Source organism: Poecile atricapillus, chromosome 22 (assembly GCF_030490865.1).
Source record: "Poecile atricapillus isolate bPoeAtr1 chromosome 22, bPoeAtr1.hap1, whole genome shotgun sequence".
In the NCBI taxonomy this organism is placed as follows: Eukaryota; Metazoa; Chordata; class Aves; order Passeriformes; family Paridae; genus Poecile; species Poecile atricapillus.
The window spans coordinates 7694562-7717735 of NC_081270.1; the positions used below are offsets into that span (position 1 = coordinate 7694562).

A 23174-nucleotide genomic window follows, 5' to 3' on the forward strand; every position below is an offset into this window, starting at 1 on the left:
CCACGCTGAGGGAGCTCGGCGCTGGGAAAGATAAAAGTCATCAAGACCTTGAGGGTGAAGTACAAAGCAGCTCCTCAGCTGAGCTTTCCCACAATTAAACTTCCAGCGATGCAAAGAGGGAAGAAAGAGGGTGGGTGTGAGAGCGGGTGAGCAGGATGAGCCTCTGTTTAACATCACCCTCACAGAGGGAAGCCCTGGCTCAAGATCCCTCGTGAGGAGTCCTGCTGCAGCCACCCACAACTCCCACCTCCTCCAGCCCTGCTCCAAATTATTCCAAGCACTGCCAGGACGTGCCTGAGGAAGAGCTGCTGCTCCAGGCGCAGATGAGACAAAGTTGGCCAAAAGCAGCGTAATTGTGTTAAGGGGAAGAGCTTTTGCCACCTATCTGCTGATGATCTAAATTGGTATTTTGTAACTGACACCTCAGAGCACACGAAATCTTTGGACAAAAGCCGTACCAGATTCATGGGAGGCTCTCTTAACATCCACTGCAGGTAGGAAAGGAAGGCATGAAGAGGCCAAGAGCTCTGCCCAAGGTCATTCCCTGAATCACAGAGGAAACAGGCTGAGGAATTTCAGCTTCTGGCTCACGGGTGGCCAAGCCCTTTCAAAATACCAAGAAAGCAACACAGAATCACTGAAGCTGGAAGAGAGCTCCATGATCATCAAGCCCAACATTTAAAGGCAGTTTCCTCAACAACAGCACTGCTTTCATGAAAGGACCCACTCAACATCCCAGGAAAAAACACCAAACTCTACTCCAAGTGCTGCCCATGAGCCAGGAGAGTGAAATGTCATTGAAAATGCAACCACCACTGCATCCAAGTAGGCTACTACACATTTACTCAAGGAGCAAAAAGTAACCTACTTTGCCTAAAGAGCCCTGACAAATGAACTCCTGGGAATAAACACTTCTAAATACAATTTTAAAACAATTTGGCATTGACTAAGTGTTGAGCACTGGGCATCTTTCAGAAGAAAAGCCTTTTTCAGACATATGCTGGAACAAAAAAAGCCCTAGCACTGCTTCACCTCCAGGTTACTGCAGTTCCTTTTTAACATAAAGCTGCCAGAAGATCATGGCAAACAGCCCCATAGAATGAATTGTGTCTTCGTGTTTTAGAAAAGCATCCCATTTTGCCTCAAAAAAAAACCAAGCCAGGCACTATTTGCATGCACTGCCTTCTCCCAACCCAAGGCACGGGGTTTTTTTAGCAATACACAAAACACCATTTGTTGAAATTCCTGATTTGGAGCAGTTTTGAAATGGTGCATCCTCTCCTATAAACAGAATTGTTCCTGGGATGGGAGCTGCAATGGAAGGCGTGCCAAGATACACAGCTGAGCTACAATGCTGCTTAAGTAAATTTGGGAACATGCAAAGCTTAATATAGAAATTCCTTTTGTGGCAGATAACACCGTGGAAGTTTAGTACTTCTAAAAATGGTCACTATTGTCCAAAGAGAGAAACCCAAATGAAAATGGACAGAGCGACCCTAGCTCTCCATCTGAAATAAATCCATTTATCAAGGGTGTTTTTCAAAGAGAATTTATATTCCTTTACATCTTAGAATCATAAAATACTCCTTCTGATCTAAGATTCTAATGGAATCTTCTACAGCCTTTCAAAGAAACACCAAAGAGATGAAGGGAAGAATAATTTTGGAGGGTTTTTTTTTTTTTTTAATGTCCCCTTTTAGACCGACAACAGTGACTGGAAGAATCACAGGAGAGCTCTGTAAAACCAGAATGGGAGCTGCTGCTCTGGAGTAAAGGACTACTTAAAATGGAAGGCCTGGGGGGGAAAAAAAAGTCATTTCTGTGATCTCAGGCAGCATAAATTATAGAGAGAAGACATTTGATGAATTCTATGCTAAGGATTAATTTGCCATTTTAAAATGCAGGGAACAGATGGATCTCTTGGCTAGGACTATATTTGGGAATTACTTCATTTTGCTGCCCACATGCAAATAAAAATACAACTAAAAGTAGAACTTTTTGTGAGCTTTCACATGGGTAGAAAACACTGAGGTAATGAAAATAAAACCAAAAAGAAAATGTCTGTATGAAATAGGTGAAGTGCCACAGCACGATCTGCAGTAGGCTGGGGGAGAGAAAATGTGATTTTAGTTTGTTGAGCAACTGTGGAGAGTAATGCCAGGTTTAGAAACTAAATTTAAAATAAAAACAACCCCAAAAGCAGCCCAGCAAAACCTGTATCATATGACAGTGTTTACCACTGAAGAGTAACTTCTGAAAAAGCACCTTGCTGTAACTTAATTCCATGGAATTCGTTAGGATTTAGCGATTACATCTCCACAAATCAGAAATCCAGGGATTCTCTTTCCCAAACGCCCGGGCCAGTTCCATTGCACTGAGCAGGGATGACAAAGCTCGGGTGAGAATTTAATTTGTGAGAAAAAGGCAAAAGCAGGGGAAAGTCCAGAAGAAAACGGCTCACACGGCCGGGAGAGGAGGAGCAGCGCCAGGCAATTCCTCTGGCACAGTGGAGACATGGGATGGAAGAAAAGTCCTCAGAGGAATTCCCACAGGCAAAGCCTCTGTGCTTCCCTTACAGGAGCCAGTGCTTTCAAACCCCCAAACCATGGCAGCTACACGTACAGGATTAATTAAACACCTTCCTTTTTTCCACGTGATTTCTCCGAGTTTGAGGGAAACTGCATATTAAACAGCAAACCCAACATCAAGTCCCGAGACAGCTGTTAGATACCATCTCTGTTTCTCCTCTAGCAACACAGTGAGCCTTTCCTCCCTCTCTCCATCTCAAAAACAAACAAACTGAAAATTTCACCCAGCGCAGACAGCCCCGAGCGGCGCAGGACGTCCTTGGCGCGTTCCTGGACTCCGGAACGGGGAGAAGCACAGCTCCGCGCGCATTCAGAAAATGAAGAGGAACAGCAAATCTGTACTGACCCGACAGCTTCCTTTCTGTGACTATTCATCCTTCACAATCCAACAGGACACACCAGCCAGTAAACAAACATAGAAGGGAGGGACCAACTTCAAAGCAAGAGTGTAAATCTTACATAATTTGAGGGTTTGAGATCTTGCAGCAACCTCTTACCCAAGGAGGTGTCAGATGATCCAAAGAGGTCAGACCTGTAGCAGGCACAGTAAGTAGGACACTCTGCATCTCACCCAGCCCAGCCCAGCCCCGTTTGTCCACAGGGACCTGGGGCCAGGCATTCTTGGGAATCCATTTTCAGGAGGAGAACAGTGCCTTTCTTCCACACATTATCACACCAGAAAAGCTCTCTGCTCTCAAACAGATGAAAGATAAGAAATACGTGAATGCCCTTAGAGCCGGGATCTTCTGGAGATGTGTCTTAATTATTTTTGATTTTTAAACTGTTTGATGAGGTTCTCATGTTTTTGCCCAGATATAAAACCAATGGTTTCTGGATATCTGCAGAGAACATCCCACAACCATGGAAGAAATGAGAATACAGCCCTGAAAACCACTTCCCTCTCATAGAAAGGATTCTCCAAGAGGTTCTTTTCCTGCCATCCTGGATTTCCAAGTGTCTTCTAGCCAAAACCATCACTTTGACCTAAATAAAGCAACTGAGCACTGAAGCCCAAACATTTCTCAGAGGGAAGGAATTAAAAGGTTCCATGTCTCACTTCTCCAGAGAGCAGAGTGCACTCATGGCTACAACAACCAGGAAAGAAAGGAACAGGTCTCCTACCTTTGTTATGGGCCTCTTGCGAGGAGGGATCACAGACAAGTCCTGTTTCTTAATGCCAAAGCTATTTTTGTTCTTATATTAGGCACTTAATGAATAATCATGCGAAGACTTTATTCACGTGGCATCTACACAGTGCAAGTCTTCTCGCTCCTCCTTTTGGAAACTCAGCTTCCCTTCAAGATTTAAAAAAACTTGGAGCACGTCCCAACACATATAAATTCTTCCTCCTCTACAGAACACATCGAAGCCATCACCTCTCTCCCAAGCCTGTGATTTTCCACTCAAGAGCCACACTGCTTTCTCCTCCCTGAGAGGCATTAGGAGCTGACCACAAGGATCTGGAGTGGCACCCCTAATCTCTTGCTAAGTAGCTTTTGCACTTAAACCCTTGATGCCATCATTAGTGGTTTCGGCACCCGCGACGTCGCGGCCGGACTGCGCTCCGTGACCGCACCATAAGGGCAAAGCTAAGAGCATCAGCTACACGCTTAATTCAATGGGCAAAGGTTAGGGGATGATACTATTTTTTGTTTTTCTTCCAATAGGGCTTATTTACTATTAATTCCCATCCCTGGGACCACAAGCACAACGTGTTCCACCTGAGATAGTTTGTAAAGTCACATTGATACACCTCAAGGAGAGCTTTCTCACAGCCCTCAGGTTTTACAGGGAAGCATCCTTCTGCATCCACGCCTCTGGCAGAGCCAGGAATATCCTCTTTGGGAAAAAACCCCAACAAATCACTGTATTCACAAGTCCAGAGGGACGTGGTGTCTAGGCTTTAATGGGAACACATATGGGAACACTGGCTGAGCCCAGGCAGTGGCTGGATTTTTCCTTTGATCACTGTAATGACTGGTACTTTTTCAAGAAGTGTTCAATACAACCTTCATCTTCTGCTGTTCATCCCTCCACATGAATATTCATGATAAATTATTAAACTGCCCTTTATTCCAGAGGTCATTATGACAGGGATCCTCTCCCCCACCTCTGGTGCCTGTGTCTCCATCTGAGCTCTCTCGAATTGCTGCAGACAAACATCACCGCCAGACTACGATCCCTCTCATCTATTTTAGCCATGATTCACATCCGAGCTGTGTGAGTCTCCCGAAGAAAGGGGAATCTGGACCACTGGAGCAGAGGGAGGCAGCCACCACGAGCCATGGCACCAAAGCTTTCCCTGTTTTCCTTGGCTTTCTCAGGGCTGCTTTCCCCTCGCTGTCCCATTGTGCAGCAGGAAGAGAACACGAGGCATGCTTCCTCCTGCCTCCAGGAATCCTCCAACTAAGCCTGGCTTCTGAGCACTAACACGGGCAGCTTCAACTTCCCTGACCTCAGCTAAGTCTTTCCTTCCCTCAGCCTACTCAAGATGATTAAGCAAAATACTTGGAAGGAAATCAAAGCCTTAAAAACGCAATTAGAAGTGACCATTTTGTTAATACGCGCACGCACAACACCAAAGTCAAACCCAATCCACCAGCACCTGACCTTTGGGAAAACAGCAATTTTTAGCAGCTCCCACGGACTTAAGGAATAGCCCAAAGTCTCCCGTAACACTGGTGAGAGCAGTGCTGTCCACATAGCTCAAGTTTTTCCCACTATTCCTAAAAAAGAAGGGCAAGACATGAAATTCTCACACCAGACACTGGCTCCCACAGACCTGCAGCTGTCCAGGGGTGACTTAAAAATATCATTTCTAACACACATCCTTCCACACACCCGTATCTTTCTCCCCCAGCTGAGGAAAAGGTAAATTCACTGGAGGGTCTGGAATCAGCTGCCACAAATCCTCATATTCTCTGGCAAAGATTCTGATGTCACTGCAAGAAACCTTTAAAGCACTGAAGTAATAACAACCTCTTTAACTACAATAAAGTCGTTTGAAATGATCAAAATAGTTATCATAGTAATAAAACAGAAGTATTTTTCTAGGGCAATTTCCACTTCACCCATCCACAACATGATATATTTTTAAGACTCCTTTCCTGAAACTAATTTTAAAAAATATATTTTTTTTTTTCTCTGCCTGTAAACAATCAAATGCACTTTGAGAAAGCAGCAGTTGAGATTCTGGGCCCTGACACAGAAACAAAGCCTGACAGCCCAGATTTAGATAAACACCTACTTCTGCACATTTAGGAAGAGGCTTAATTGCTTTGTCATTTAGAGCCAGCAATTACCAGCTATTCCTGGGAGTGCGGAGGTGGTGGGGGGTATTAATTGCAGCCAAATGTCCACTCTTTTTTGGGCAGCTCATGCCAAGAAAATTAAGCAAATAAAAATTAAGTAAAATAAAATTAAGTAAATAAAAAAATTTAAAAAATTAAAAATTGGTTATAACGTTTTCAAGTATTTTATTGTCTATTTATATTGCGGGGGGGTCTCCCAGAGGGACCAATTAAGATAGAATTTCGGTTTTATTTTGAAATTGTGTCCAATCACGGCAGAGGTGGCATTAGGATGCTGGGGCAGGCTCCAAAATCGCCCTTTTGGGGGATTTTTGGGGCTGATTCCTCCAGCAAGGAAACCAGTGCTTAACTTCTAGAGCGAGCAGAGCATTTAAGATTTTTTAAAATAAATAAACGATCTAAAATTGGTTGAGAGGGAGAGAGGGTGGTTTCTCCCTCTCAGAGCCAGCTCTGACACAAGCGCTGCTACTCCATTTCCCTGTGCTGTGAGAGGGGAAAACCTCCACGCAGGAGCGAGAGCTGCTGCAGGGCCAAGGTGGGTGAAGGATTCTATTTTTTTATTATGTTTTTAGGCCGGTTTTTTCTGTGGTAATTGCGGTGTTTTTCCGCGGGGCTCGGGCGGCTCCGCCCCGGGGGCGGCGCGGCGGCCCCGGCCGGCTCCCGCCGGCTCAGACCGGTTCTCAGCGCAAACAAGCGCCCCCCGCCCGCCGGGGCACGGCGGCGGCCCCACAGCCGCTTTTCCTCCAGAAACAGCCGCTTTTCCTCCAGAAACAGCCGCTTTTCCTCCAGAAACAGCCGCTTTTCCCCCACACGGCACCAGCTTTTCCCTCACAAACACCCTCTTTCCCCCGTCCCCAAAGAGCCGCGTGAGGCGGCTCAGCGGCCGCGCCGCCATTACAGCGGCGGCTGCGCTCCGCCGGCTGTGAGGCGAGAGAACGCGGCGGGGTTTCAGGGAGAGATAAAAATCTTATTATGTAACGCACATTTTTTATAGATTATTGTCGAGTCCAGGGCTGGGGTAATGCGGGCTGTCAGCAGCTGGGGCGAGAGGCTGAGGGACGAGCGGGCTGCGGCCGCTCCCTCCCAAGGGCACTGAGGCACCATTTCTTCACCAGCCGTGAGGAGAACTTTGATATATTACGTTACTTTTTTTCCACAGAAAGATCTACTTAACGTGATTACACATGCACAGGTACGTCTTTTCCGGCATATCGAGTATAAAGGCTTGCTTTCTGTAGTATAATCTCTCCAAAGGCATCTTAAAACGTTCTCCCTTGTGCTTCAATCCCGAGAAACCCGATACAATCCCAAGGGTAAAAAAAAGCCACGTTTAAAGGATGGTCTCGGTTATATTTAGCTGAGCAGCAGCACAGGCTGACACGAGCAGAAACACAAGGAAGAACGGAGTGAAAACGTTGGTAGCAATTGGTAACAAAAACCTACGAGTATCTGAGGCGGATTTTTTTTTTTTTTTTAAATTTTCCTTTCCCTAATTCACATTTTGCCACGCAGAGAGAACATTAAAGCAGCACATGGGTTTATGTGAACAAAAGGTAAGGATGAGGTGTTTCACCTGACTCTGACAGGATTTACTGTTGCCTTTGTGTAATGGAAAAGGCTTCCTACTCTAAGAAATTCTTTCATTTTCTTTTATAAATCTTAACCTAATTCTTTTCCCATACAAACACAAGCCTGCTAAACCCTATCGTTCTACCAGAAGAGATTAAAAATTTTCAGCTCATCTCTATGAAATGTATGTGGAATTGTTTAACCTCGACAAAAGCCATCTCACAGATGTTTCAATAAAGACTAAACAGCTACGTTTAACCTCATTTTTTCCTGATTTTTCATCTGTCCTCAGCACAGGCATCTTCAGACCCACTCAAAATCCCAAATCCCAGCTAAATCAGTGACTCATCACTTCTGGCAGCAAACGATGTGGGAAGGAGGAGATGAAGACAATAGTCTTCAAATAGTAGAGAAAGGTTTGCATTATGTAATGAAACTAAAACTCACTTTTTTTCTACTTTCACTTCAGTTGTTGAAACAGAGTAGTAAAGTCCCTGACTAAATAAAATACACAGGAGGTTTCAAGGAGCCTGTTTTTCCCATGATTAAAATTCTCTTAGCAGTATTTTTCATGAGTTTATTTCAATATTAAGACATGCATATATTCCATTCCAACAGTGATTCCTTGCTCCAGAAAGAATTTCATCACAGAGAAATCTAAAATTAAAACCAATCTCTAATTACCTTATGCCTTGCCCACTTGTCATGAGAACTTTAAATACAGCTATCAGAATTACAAAATAAAAAATCCCTTTTCAACTACCTGTAAGTGCAACTTTCTTCCCATTTCTCGGTTTTGGGAAGACTGGAATGACTATGCTCACAGGGATCTTGGTGAATATAAAGCCAGTGTTGTATCTAAGCTGAAAATGCTCTTTTAATTTCACAATATCTGTTTCATATTACAAGCTATAGAGAAATAGTCATCTAACTAATTATTCATCCAGCTCCAGCATCCTGAAGATGAGACAACCAAGTAAGTACTCTTAAAAAATAAATTAAAGGGGACTACATTACACATTATAGGAAATGATTAATTTAACTGGTAAATCCCCCAGCATCCTCCACATCAGACAACTGAATAAACACTCTTAAAAAATAAATTAAAGGTCAAGGGAAATCTTGGGTCACTTATCTATAGATTGAACACATTTCACAGCCTGGACACCATCTACAAGAAATCAAACACTTCTGCCTGGGTTTTTGTAAATGAATTCAAACCCTATCCCAACAATTCAGGATTTTAGGAGCAAAATGCTCCACTCTCAGTGCCGAGTGGTTCAGCAGACTGCTGCAGCAGAGCTTTAAAATAATCACTAACACATGGAGCAGCAAGAGACGTGTCAGGCCATCTGACGTTACAAAACTGAATCAAAAAGCCCAGAAATTATTTTTAGCACATTAGAGCACCTCGACAAGCAGCCTAGAAAAGAGCTCTTTCTACAAAAGAAAAAAAAAAAAGCAGAGGGGTTGTTTCCAGGAGGTTGGGCAGGGCACAAACAAAATCTGGTTTGCTTCCTATGGGATCACCCAGCTTCCATCCAGAGCCAGCTTCTTCCATGACACAGTACAGAAAATATGTTTGCTAATGTATCATTTGTGGTGTGTGTCTGAATCACCAAAACCGAGAAATTCAGGCTTCTGGTGGTGCTAAATTATCATTTTCAAGGGCTTTTTCCTTCTTTCAAGGTGATGAAAAAATTCCATCAACTCTTTTCCACAATATTGGTGGGGAATGAGCAATCTCACATTCAAAATTCAAAACACAAATTCCTCTGCAAATCCACACAGGAACCATCAGAATCCACCAGCTCTTGTCAGCTCAGCAGGCAACTTCTGAGAGGCCACAAAACACCCCAAATAAAGCCTGGCTTCAGAGAATACTGGTTATTTTTAACATGTTCTTTCTGGTTTGAGTTTCTCAGTTACTCCCTTGCAGCCATTACCTGCAAAGGCCTCTGAATAGCAATTTAAAGCAAAGTTTAGTTGAGATCCAACACAAGAAACTCTAAACCTTTACAAGATAAAGGCTTTTTTGGGTTGTTTTTTAATTTTTAAGCAAGCAGATTGTGTTTTTTCAGTATTGTCCAGGAAAATCAGCTCCACTTAATCAGAGTTAATTACTTCACACAGCTCTTGAAAAACCACAAGCAAGGAAACCCAAACTTCTTCACCACCTTTCTGCTGCTTTTTCACAGCTCCTGAAGGACAGTGCCTGGCACAAAGTTCCCACAAGTTCTGAACATGCACCAAGTGTCCCAAACACCCCAGGGCAGAGAACACAACTTTGCCAGCTGAGACCAACAGGACAAGACTTGAGTGACCAAGTTGTTAAATTTCAGAAGAATGCAGCGTCATAAAGACCTTAATAATACCACAGCCTCACAAAATTGGCCATTTCCACCTACAAAAAAAGCCATAAGAGAATCTCCAGCTTGCTAAAATCCTCAAGACCACCACAGAAATTGCAGACAATAATTATTCTCCAGACAAATGAAACTGGATACATTACACAGCAAGTGGGAGCACCAAACCAGGGAAAAGGGGGTGAGGCAGCTTTTGCTCACCAACAGGGTTTGAGGGGTTTAATATTTACATGGCTAAATTCAAAGTGTGTTGAAAATTAAGCACTAGTGCTTTGAGAGACTTCAAGGCCAGGTGGGATTTTGCTTCCCAAAGTAAAGAGAGGGTTAAATGTTTATTATTATCTAACTGATTGCTGAGGAACATGTAAAACTCTTTTCTGATCCTTCAAAATTAAATATACAATCCACCAGATTCCATTACTTGCTCGACTGAGTTTGATTTCATTGTATTAATAAGAAAAAAATGTTTTATTTCCTCCCAGAGTATCATCTACTTTTCCATTATTACAACTAGAAATTGCCAAGAAAATGAAATGCTCGAGCACAGCAGACACTGCTTTTCTTCTCGTTAAATCTTAAAACTTGGTTCCAGTGGGATCATATTCAGTCCTCTCAAATTCAGAACAGAATTTCATCCTGCCTCAACATCCCAACAATGACATTTTATAAATATTACGAGTTTCTTGGACGCCTTTCTCATTCCACAAGGAGCAGAGAAGCACTCTGTTTAGGGATTTTTTTCTTCTTCCCCTGCTTGAGATTTTTTTATTAAACCTTAAATGTAACCAGCCCTCCTCCATCCATTTTCTGCAGGATTTTTTTGAGACCTTTGGAAGTCTCATAGATTTTCTCAGCTGTAATAATTGTGAAAAATCTTTGACAAAGGATTGTCTTTATTCAAGCAATAATAAGGCTCTCATTGAGAGAGGTGTTGGAAATAAACAAGTGCTTAAAGCAGCCTAAAAGTTGTCTTAAATCTCCACCTGCTCTCCAGCCGAGACAGGACCTGGATTTCTAAATCCAGGAGGAGCAAACAATAATTAAAAGAAGTAAATAAATCCTTGCATGGTTCTTTAGACATGAGGTGGGTGGGGCAGTCAGAAGAGGAGACACTGATTTCCTCATCTTCCCTTCTGTACACTTTCCATGAGTGTCAGCCCATCTCACCCTTCCAGGAGGTTCCACATTCAAGGTAAGACTTTGTGAGAATAATTCCCTTGGTCAGAGAGTGGTGAAATTCCATTCACAGTGTTATCACAGAATCCTACAACAGGCTGGGAGGGACCTTGAAATTCACCTAATTCCACCCCTGGGTTGCTCCAAGCCCAGTCTCCAACCTGGCCTCAGACACCTCCAGGAATGGGGCAGCCACAGCTGCTCTGGACAACCTGAGCCAGGGCCTCAGCATCCTCACACACAGGAATTCCACCCCGAAATCCCATCTGACCCTGCCCTCTGGCAGTGGGAAGCCATTCCCCCTTGTCCTGGCACTCCAGGCCTTTGTGAAATCAAACACTCTACTGGTACACTTATTTACTTAATGAATATTTTTAGTTTTAGAAAAGACCTGGTATGCAAAGGAAACACTGCCAACTCTGCAAACCCTCCTGAAGAGCAGAGCTCTTCGCCAAAGAGCATAAAACATTTATGGGTGCAACTGTAGCTTTGTGGTTTCCACTCTTAGGGTGAATTTACTCTTAAAAGACCAAATACCAGAGAGGCACTTCAACATGAATTTAAAAATTATTAAAAGAAATCAGTGATTTTCTAACACCTTCTTTTCTCCCCTGTAGGTCTTTTGTAAAGCCACGCAAATACAGAGCTATTGCAGAACCAAGGACACGGGAAACACATCCCCAGGAATGGCAAACTTGGGTTATTTTTTAAGTCTTCCAATCCTACAATTTTTGCTGTGAGGCAGCAGGAGGAAAAATGGGAATGTGACAAATCAACCTTGTGAATGTCAGAACAATACCACTCATCATTTCCCAAATGTTGAAGTGTGGTCTGTAAAATAAAAACCTTAGAAATTGCTTTTCCTCTCACTGAAGCAAATAAAAGCGACCCCATTCTGCAGGCACACAGGCAGCAAGGCCTTGTGTCTGCACATCCCTGCTCTGCCCAGCCACCATCTCACGGGCGCTGCACGGATCCATCACGGAACACAACCCCTGCTGCCAACCGAGCCCTTCTCCATTTCACTTCTACATCAACCACCAAAGCTTTGCCACGGAACAGCTCGGGCTCCCAGCTCAGGAAAGGACCCGTGCAGGGACCTACCTGTCACTGCTGGTACTGCTGCTGCTGCTGAGGGAGTCGCTGCTGGAGGATCTGCTCCGGGAGCCGCTGCCGCTGGGGGAGCGTGCGGGCCGGGCGGCCTGGCTGGCCAGGCGCTGCGGGGACTGCGTCCTGGACTGCGACGAGTGCGGCGACCGGCTCCGGCTGTGCTGGTAGTTCCTCTCCGGCCTTCTGCCTCGTACCTCCCGTGTAATGTCATCCCTGTAGATATCCCTGTGTACCACACTGGGCAATGTAAACTGCTCCCGGGCCCTAGGTTCGTATCGGGGGTCGTGAGCGTCAAAACGGTTTGGGCTTCGGCTCCGAGAAGTGTAATAGAGCCCGTGTTGTAAGGTCCGCTCCCGAGGGTCTCTATAGTAATCCTGATCGTAATGTCTCGTCCGATCAAATCCGCCCGTCCCCCGCTCATGGTGTCCATAGGCACTATGTTCATAAGCACGCTCCCTGTTATCTGAAGCCCTGCATTTGGGAAGGGGGAAAAATATCGCATCAGAAAGGGGCAGGCACAACTAAAAGCAAATCATGCAAACATTCACGGCAGCACTCGACTTATTGTTGCGACTGCTTCTCCACTAACCAGCAATAACCTATCAAGCAAACAGTGACAAACTTCAAAACGTTTTACTTGACTCCAAAGTTATATTTGTATACGATCAAGCTGAGCAATCACTTTGGTTTAATCACAATATGGGGCTTTCATGACCAGCAACTTGCCTGCACAGGAAAAATTTCTGCTTTCCCACACAAAAATCCTCATTTCAGTTGTTCTTTTTCTTTTAAATTCCATAAGCAAGAAAAACTTCATGTTTGTGGACATCATCATTAACTTATTTTTTTCTCTCCATTTTTGCTTAAGAGCTTCAAAAATTAATTTTTTTATTTGAAATTTGGTAATTACTGCAGCTCTTGTAATTATCCTTCTGCAAAAATGGCCTCACAAATTGGGCTGTAGCCATGAAAGCCTCCATGCAAAGCATGACCCAGAGGTGAGAAGCTGCTTTCAAAAGGGGTGGCATAACCCATAGAGAATTCCCAGAAAATTAAGGGGGTTCTTGTTGCTGTTCTAAATTATTTCACCCTCTTAGAGGGAATTTTTGCTTTGACCAGATTGCTACACTCATTTCTTGTAAAAGCTGTGGACACTACAGAAACATCTCCATTACCGATGCTGGAGCTGCAAGGATGCTGCAAGGTCCCCAGAACATACTAAGACCTTACAGAAGGACTGGGAACCCAATTTTTAGGAGGTGTTTTTGTTGTGACTGCTGCTGTTGCTGCAATCACAGAATTTCTATCTGCACAAGCTGCTGCTTTCCAGCAGTTACAGTCCAGTTAATTTCAGTGTTTCAAACACTTTAAATTGAGAAAGTCTCGGTGAGGTTCTGAGTTAGTGTGATCTCTCAAATAAAGAGACAATAAAACTGACATATAAAGGAACACTACAAATAGTTGAGTATTCCAATTTAGACAAGTACTAGGATGGTACATCTTAGTTACATCCACAAAATGGAAGATCCATAATGGCTACAACATTGAACATTTAAAAACTACTTCTAAAATTCTAAATATATCAGGGTAGCCAAAGTTAATTTAAAAATTAATTATCCATCTTATGAAGGACATTTCAACCTTTTCTTCAACCTTCTCTCTCAGATTCTTCCTTCAGAATCTGTTATGAGTCACTTCAGTAATCCCCTGAATCCAAATAACCCAATTCTGCCTTGTGCCTCCTCCTCCTCCTCTCCTGCATCACAGCCCTAGTTCGAATGGCAGAAATATTTCAGGGATCTTTTATAAACTGAAAATGGGATTTGAATCTTTTTTCGATTACCATCTCAGGAAGTGCCTTCCATTCCTTCTCCAATGAATCACTAGATCCTTAATCCTCTCAATATATTCACTCTCTTGTTAAACTGCAATTCATATCAAGCTTTCTATAGGGTTCCCTCACATCTTGCCTGCATTTTTTTCTCTCAAATTATATATGAAAAACTACTTAACCAGAGCAAGAGAATGTCATTAACTTCTACATCTGCTTGAAATTCATTGTTGCATTTCTATTTCCATTACCTCTTGCTTGCAACAATGGAATTTTGAAAGCTATTTCAGAATCTGGCACAGAAATGTGTCTCTGTTTTGGTTTTTTTTTCCCCTTTTGAAGGACCAAGATCAACAATTTTACAAACGATTGCATTTAGCATCCTAAAGTGTTAATCAGTGACAGCTGATTTAATGAGGTCAGAGAAAAAGCAGTATTTTCTAGCGGGTTACTGCTACAGAGCTGACAGAAAGAACAAATCCTTATCCATGAGAAGGACACAGAAGACAGAGGAAGCAGAGCTGAACAGCTACTGGCTACAGTGCTTTCTTCATTTATCTATTAGTACTAAGTGCTACTGGAGTTAGTGGAAAGAGAGGGTTTGACTTGGGTTAGGAGAGGGGCTAATATACACAGGGCAGGACATACCAACCTTTTCCAAGTGTGGGAACACGACCTATATTCCCAATTAAATCTAGGGAGAGAATTGTGAACATAACTTCCCCAATTTTGGCCCCTCTTACAGGGGTAATCCACCTTCTTAATGGGCAAGGGTGTCAAATGATATTTTAGATGAACCAACAAGAAAAAAAAAAAAAAAAATCTTAGTGACAGGACACAAAAAAAAAAATCCACTGGACGGAAGTAGTCCCAGACTGAAACCGTAACTCTGAAACCCCCAGACTTCTTTCTTGAGACAGAAGGCACTTAAATAGATCCATAATTTTAATTTCCAGCCCTAAGTCTGAATCAAGCAGCTGGTAGAAGATCCCCCGAGGCCCGAGGGCCCTGACGCTGCTGCCAGCAGGCATCCTCTGGCCGCCTTGGTAACCATCCAGCCCAGTCACGTCTCACTGGTGTATCCACAAACGGGTATTAGCACCACGTCCTTAAAGCTAAAGTATGTTTAATGTGGAGCAGCAGAGAGCTTTTTAAGAGACTAGATAGTAATCCACTCCCCATGGCTACTGGCGTCTTGACTGTATACCATCCAATAAATTCAAGGCAGTAGTTCTTATCCCATCTTTAAAAAAAAAATAAACTATAATTTCCAAAATTTAGTAATGTCCGTCATCTCTTTTTGCCAATACCATCAGAAAGAATAATCCCAATAACTTGGAAATGATGTAGATCCAAAATGGAACCATCACAAGCTGCCTTCGGTCTTCTCCATCCAAGCGTTATTTCCATGGCTAAGTGTTGTCGGTAGAATCCAAGGGGCCGCACCATTAAAGTCTACTATGAATTTTGTGGTGACAATCCAATTAACATACCCGCTGCATATAGTGAGAACTGAGAGCTAGGCATCAAGCTTTCACCGAATTCTAGGTTCTAGTATTCCGAAGATACTCCACAGAGAACTTCACCACATGTTGTAGAGTAAGATAGCTCCATCTGGCAGCAGGGATACATCCAGCAAAGCCTTAATATTATCCAAGAAATGGGATCGCTACTTCTAGAAAAGAGTAACTCCAATATCGATGCTGGCCAAAGGAAATCTTCCATCTTAAAACCACCTTATTTCAAGTGTAGGTAGATATCCAACCAGCTGCAGGACACATCCTCTATGGATCCACAAGGTACCAGCCACTGGGATAGAAATCACTTCCGTTTCCAACCCAAAATAGGAAACATAGATAATTCCCAAAATTTTAAATCCATCTGGGGGCCCTAGATACGAGTTTGTGTTTCTCACCATATCAAATACAAAATACCTGCCTAGAGAAACCTTGGAACTTACCCATCAAGTCTCCGCTCATAACGTCCTTCCCGTGCATGAAGTGATGGTGGGGGGCCGTAAGTGGGCCCCCCACCACCTCCTCTGAACCCAGAAACCTCTCTACTACGAGATGCTATGGAAACTGTATCATCCAATCCCCGTGCAGCACTGGGAATGGTTCCTGGCTCATTATAATCCGTCCGTAGGTCTCTATCTCCCATTTTGTTGACAGAGTTGTGTGCCTTCTGGGCACTTTTGATGTCCACAAAATCCACAAACGCTGCCACTCCACCTTCTGACCCCCTCTTAGGGAGGATTTTGACACTTTCGACACGTCCATATCTGAAAGAGAAGCAAAGCAGAGCGCACACGTTAGTGCTGGTGGGAAAAGACCATGTTTAATAACATTGCCTCCTGCAAAATCAACATCCAACCATTCACCCCTTCCCCTGTGCCAGGAAAATCAATCACTGGTAGACACCAAGAGGGGAAGAGCCATTTGGAGAGGAGGAAAAGCCATTTAAACTTTCCATGGTTACACTTAAACTCCTCTCTAGCAGTGTGAGGAATCTACAATGCAATCACCCTTTTTATAGCAACAGAGCAGCAGCAGCTGAAGAAACAGAAAGGTGTTCACAACCAGAGCACCCTGCACATCATTAGTCTGACACAATTAAAGAGGCACAATTGAAACAAAACCGTGTCACAAAGAGAAATACAGACAGCCAACAATTTTCTTAGGAGACAAATGACCTTGACACAGCAATTCCACTACTTTGATCTGGGTATTTAACCCAGAGTCTGCACTGTGATCTTCATTCCTGATCTCAAACCCGAGATTTGACACGAGGGCAGCAGGGACCCCCAGACCCAGCTGCTCTGGGGTTCAGCCTCCCACCCCCACTCCAGACCCAGCTGCCCAACAGGAGCTGGGAAATGCCAGAGGGAATGTGACACCACCCTACGTAATGTATGTTAAGTAACTGCAACACTGGCACTTATGGATGAGTAAATGTCTATGCAAAATAAAAATAAACCCAAACATGTTTGTGTACACAAGGAAACAAGATGTAAAAACATATTTAAATAACTTGCATCCACTCACAGCAGAAAGGACAAGCTGGGTGGGATGAGCATAGTGACGTTTTAACAGCCAACAACTGCAAGGTTTGGGTGCTCAGATTGCTCAGCCAAAAGATTCTGAGCAAACCAGGGAAAAGCTCTGAACTGCAGTTGGTAATCCAGGACAAGAAAAGGCAAAAAGTGTATTTTTGAATGTGCCGACATAGAGGAAAGGGACACACAAATAAAAAAGCTAATCAGGAAGTATTTGTAAACTCCATGGAGAATTATTGTGGAAAAATTTCTATGCACAAAGGCAGCACAAGGCCGGGAAGATGTAAACAGACCTTAGACAGGCAGAACTGTGCTCAGGCACACACGCAGGGAGAAGGGAATACAAGCGCCAGGCTGAGGCACACACGCTGTCAGATCCTGGAGCTGCCTCGCTTTCATGCCTGCCTTTTGCTACACCTTACAATTTCATCATTGTTGTTGGATGACTAATCCTTAAATACGATCTGAAAACCTGCCTCGCTGACTGCTGCCTTCTCATTCCAGCCTGACCTACTACACTTCCATGTAACCTGGTTTGGATTTAGAGCCCTTTTTTCCCTGGTTTATACTCCAGTGAACACGGCTGTGTGCACAAACAAGAGCACTGTCCAAGAAGAAACACGGTCATGCAGGAGACACGTTCCTGCCTCTCGGCTGTCCAGGGCTGAGCCTGTCACCTTTGTGCCCCTGGGTACAGCAAAGGGATGTTAATTCTTGGCAGTTTCCCAGTCTGTAAGGCTCTGGGTTCAGGAAAGAACCTGTTTGAGAAAATGTCTGTGCCATAAATGAATGTGACAAAAAATATGGAAAGTAATTAGGAATCCTAGTTAGGATCACCCTTGAACAGGTTTCAGTGCCAGTCCTCTGCAAACAAAGATGGACTTCAACCCACATATCTAAACCACGTACTTTCCAAAATGACTGCTTAGAACACACACTTTCCTTTTGCTTACTGTGTTTACATGTTCATTTTCTGGAACATGAACCCATATTTGCCTTCAATCTTCAGGGGAGAATAGGGTAAGATACTATTGATAACAATATCAATACCCCTAAAATCCTGGCTGTCCTGTGAGTGCAGCCACCATGGCCCACCTCACATGAAGCCCTGCCAGCCACTGACATCAGAGCTGGAGTCTCAATGACTGCAGGCTCCCCACCTTGACAATTACTACCTAATTCTGAAATCCTACCACACACATGTCATTATACACACACAGTCAGAACTCGGTCATTCTTGTGCTGCAGAAGATGCAGAGTGTGTTCAAAATGTTCAAATATCTGAGCTCATGCTGCCCAGAAAGCAGAGAGGATACAAAACACCAATATCATAAGGTCCCCACCTACCACAAAAACCACCCAGCAAAGGTGTGACTCTTCCCAATATGAATTTTTATACTGGAAGAAGTGTACTTTGGTTATTAAATTATTTTTTTTCCTAAATAAGAAATGGAGGGGGAGACCACTACTGTGTCACACTGCAGCCACAGTGCTAAATCACTGCACTCCAAGACAGCGCCTGTTAATCCCCCGTTATCCAGATACACAAATCCACGCTGTGCCTTGGTGTCCTGCCCCGTACCCCTGACAGCCCTGAGGATAATCTGTGGCAATCTCCTCTGCTGAAAGCGAGGGAGGCAGACGAGAGGAGGAGAAAGGGAGCACAAGGGGGGATGAAAGCAAAGCGAGGAGGGAGGAGAGAGCCCCGAGCGCTGCAGGGAAGCTTTGCCCAAGGGCTGCAGACATCCCTCAGTCCCCAGGGCGAGGATCAATGTGCGAGCGATCCGGGCCGGCCGCACCCACTGGCGGCTCTCCGAGCTGCTCCTGTCTTGGCAGATGCTGCCGGGAGGAGAGCAGGGGGAGAGCAGCGAGATCTGCAGTGCTGCATCACCACATGGCTCCACTGCAGCACAGTCACGGTACACGGGAAACACGGCACACTTGCTGAAGGGCTGGGGGAGCACAGGCGGCCACTGCACCTTCCAGGCGAGATGAACACGCTCCGAGGAGCAACCTTTGTCCCTGCAGAGGGCTGGGAAGAGGGGACAAAAGGCCAGGGGAGGCGTGGCCACGACCTTTGGGAGCGCTGGCAGAACAGCTCCTCTCAAGCCTCGCCTGTAGCGCTCCACCTGTGCCTCAGCCCTTCCTTCCCAAGGCTGCTCCGCAATCCCTGCCAGACCAACACAAACAAAGAGCTGCCCTCGCTCAGCTCCCTTCACTGCACGCTCCAACAAAAACCTTTCAGTGCCTTTCTGTCCACAACTCCCGCAGATTAATCATTAGCTCCGCACTGGAACAAAGGCAGCTGAGGCCGGGTTTTTGGGGAGGTTTGCAGTCCATCCTGAAGCAGAGGAGACGAGGATGTGCAGGAGCTGTTATGTCACCAAGCCCCTCCAGCAGCACAGCACGGCAGAAACCTCCGCCTGTAAACACACATCGAGCAGCCCTTGCAGAAAAAAGTTGCCCAATAATCACAGCTCGAACAAAGCCTTGCTAATCCAGCTTTTCAGACAAAGAAAAGGAATTCATAATTTAAGCATTATCGGTTTATTCGCTGCAGATCAAAGCACCTCTATATTGAAGCAGCTGAAATGTCTCTGGGCTCCTGGCACGGCTGCTCAGCATGTTTCCCTCGCTCCCAAAGCAGGAGACAGCACAGCCGGGCTGGTTCCTCCTCCTCCTCAGGAGCCACATGGCAGCCAGGCACAGCCAAAGGCATCCCACAGCCTGCAGCCCTCCCTGCCCCAGGGACCGGCACCTTCATCTCCCCAGCTCTAACAAACCACTGCAGCTCAGCTGCTCACTCCAAACACTCCTCCTGCTGTTCCCAGCAAAACCATTCTAAACAAAGCACAGGCTACGAGAACACCAGCCAGTAACTGTGTAGTAAGCAAACATTACTGTTTAGTTGCAATATTCTATAAACTGATTAGGATCTTGATAGGATGATCTGTACATGATAAGAAAAGGTGGGTTGAAGTGAGGGAGATTTGTTCTTAATATATACCAAATCCCACTTTAAATCACAGAATCTTCCTATTTCTCTTGCTGTGCTCCCCACAAGCTTGTGAAGACCTTTCACCCCCACCCATCTTCACCACTGCAGAGTTCTGCAGGTCAGCTACATCCTGGCCTAAGAAACTTCACAGCATTTTTATTTAGAAGCTGGCACCATGCTCCATTCCACGTACTACTAAATGTAACAGACACTGCAGGACCCAAAATAACACAGAAGCTTCTTCTGTGTGTTTCTGCATTGCCCATTAGAAGCATGATTTGACAAGCTGCTCCAATACAGCAGGACACCCGAGTATTTTGTATTCACTCAGGTTCCCTTTGACTGCAGTCAGGTATCTTTAACCATCTGAAAAGCTCGGCTGATTTTGCTGTGCCACACTCGAACTCCTTCCTCCTCCGTGATTATATAACCCCAGCAAGCCCCAGCCTGCATTATTCAGTAAAATGCTCGCACAGCTTGAAGCTTTCCTTGGCCAATCACATTCCTCTGTCTTTGTTGTTATTTCATAACAAAATAATGTGTCCTGAAATAATACTTCACCAGATGTTTGTGCCTCTTCTCCTTACTCCTGACACCAAATCAATGCAAACACCCCACGCTAGGGGTACTCCAGCCCTGCATTCCCCCTGCACAAAGCAGCTCTGCTCCAGGTACAGGGAAATCCAGGGTGTGCAGATACTAAACCTCCAGAAAGCAGGATGCCAGCACCCTCCAGGGGGATTTTAGCCAGGCTGATGGATGTCTGTGGAGTCCATGAACCTCAGTTCCAGGGCCTTCTGCTACCGTGGACACTCATTTCACAGCCTGGGAAACTGGGCCCACCACAACAGCACGTGCAGCCACTTCCCAGCCATAATGAGGCAAAATAAGACCCTAAAGAGCAGCACCAACCACACTGGGATCTTACCAGCAGCAGGACACTGAGCCACAGGGACAGCTATCCTGCAGAAATCCCGTTTGGAGCTAAACACCAGCCTCCAGTACCACCAGCTCCCAGCAGGAACTGCACAGTGAGCACCTCCCGCCTGCACCCGTCACTAAATGTGTTTAATGGTCACCACTGAGAGAGTTCCTGAGCCAGGAACACAAAGGGAACTTGTGTCTCTACACTGGTGTTTGAAAAGATTACAGCACTACAACTGATCACAACAAGGGCAGTGATACAATAAATGAAATATGCAGCAGTTCAAACACATTTATCCTAAGGAAATTATATCCCACCATGTTCCAAGCTTCATATTCATTATAGCCACGTGCTTTAATGCCACAAAATTTATATACACACTTGTGATTTTTTTTAAAAAAGGGAATTTCATATGTAGAGTGATATAAGATGGTATTTCACTACCTTCAGACCTGAGCAGCACAAGTCTTTGGAATTAAACTGTGCCTCAAGTAATGCAGAGCATTACTCAAAATTTGACAGTATCATCACATGCCTGGCAGGAAAGATTTGAGGATTGAGAGACACAGAAAAACCAAGGCATCCAAACAAAAACCACTCAAAACTGCACCGACTGTTTCATTAATACAGTAACCAATGTGCAGCAAACAGCAAAATTAGGGACAGACCATTGAGAAGAGCATGCATGGGGCTGGGACGAAAATCATTCCAATTCATTGAGATAAATCTTGATAGAAACAAGCAGAATTCCACCATCCTGGAAAACTACACTTAAAATCAAGTCTGACAAATGTGGGGAACTGTCACCTGTTGAGCCACAATGATTTCACTTTGTAGGACTGCCTGCCAGCAGCTGCACTCAGGGCAGACCAGGAGCAGTATTTACTATGGACAACCTGACAGCAAGTCCTGGCTGGCTCCCTCACCAACCGTGTCCTTCACACACTCCACAAACCTCCCTGCTTCCTCTCTGCTGTATTTCCAGCAGACACCTGGGATGGTTAAGTCCCCCACAGGAACAAAAGTTATCATGAGATTTCTCTCAGCTGCTTAGAGGATATTTCATCTGTCTCTTCAGATGAAACTGGTCTCCTGGTTGGGAGGTCTAGAACAGACTCCCACCGGGGTATTTGCCTTGTTAGCCTTCCCACCATTCTTTCTCATAAACAATGAACCCTGTCACCATCATCACTAAGCTCTAGACAATCCAAGCACTTCCTAACACACAGGGCTACTCCAGCACCTCTCCTTCCTTGCCAATTCCCTCTGAAGAAGTCATTCACTGCATCACTCCAGTTGTGCCAGCCATCCCCACCATGATTCCATAATGCCAACACATACCATCATCTCCTGCTGGGCAATGGTTTCCAGCTCCTCCCGTTTCTCACCTGTGCTGGGGGCACTGGTGCAGATAAATTGCTCTGTCTATAAAGATAAGACACAGTGAGTAGCTGGGACAGCACTCTGGACGATCAAAGTAGGAAAGCTCATCCATGAGTGACAAATCCAGGAGATGTGCGTCTTTTAAATCCCTCACCTTCCCTGTGCCAAGCAAAATAAAAGCTCCACATATCACAAGGAGCTCTGGTTTTCGAGCCACACCAAGAACAGCCCTTGTGACAACAATGATTCAGAAACATGCCCTAATTACCAAGCTCCCATTATTTTCTAGATTACAATCTGAGATGCTTTAAAACCTGTTTAGAGCGATCTTTATTGGCTCTGTGACCTTTGGGGGGAGAAAAACAACATTCTTCAGGGCATTGTCTGCAGCTCTTCTTCTAGTAATAAAGATCTTCAGGGAAACATCAAAATTTAGAAGCAGAAACAATCAAGCAGCTTACAGAACTCAGCCAGACAATCCTGGGGTGAATCCTGAGCACAATGTTCATATTTCTACCCTCCTGCCCCAACACCTAAAACACTCAAACCCAGACCCCACTGGACTTGGCAGCTCCCTCTGGCCCCCAGCAGCACTCAACGGGAAATCTCCCAACTCCCGACTACAAACAGGGGTTTTGTTAATGAGATACAGCACGTGTTCCTGCCACGCACAGAAAACAGCTCCGGCTTTGTCTGCACTCATAATCCCTCCCTAAGAGATGACAAAGTAGGAAACTAAAAAGCTAGCATAGGCACATTCACCGATACTCCTGATACCTCTGGTATTTAACACGCTCAACAGATCAGATAGTCTGGAGATAACTCCATGCTGGAACAAGTGCTTGCCTCTTGCTTTACAGCT

At 44.7% G+C, this 23174-nt stretch overlaps 1 protein-coding gene across 5 annotated transcripts in view; it reads right to left on the bottom strand.

The window, feature by feature from the left end:
* Positions 1-23174, bottom strand: part of SPEN (spen family transcriptional repressor) — a 63940-nt gene that overhangs the window by 31346 nt on the left and 9420 nt on the right. For all 5 annotated transcript variants that reach the window (XM_058855179.1, XM_058855181.1, XM_058855180.1 and 2 more), the window contains exons 2-3: positions 15912-16232; positions 12115-12591 (exon numbers count right to left, since the gene is read on the bottom strand). In XM_058855179.1, coding sequence (XP_058711162.1) covers positions 12115-12591; positions 15912-16232 — 798 coding nt within the window. The remainder of the gene's footprint in view (positions 1-12114; positions 12592-15911; positions 16233-23174) is intronic.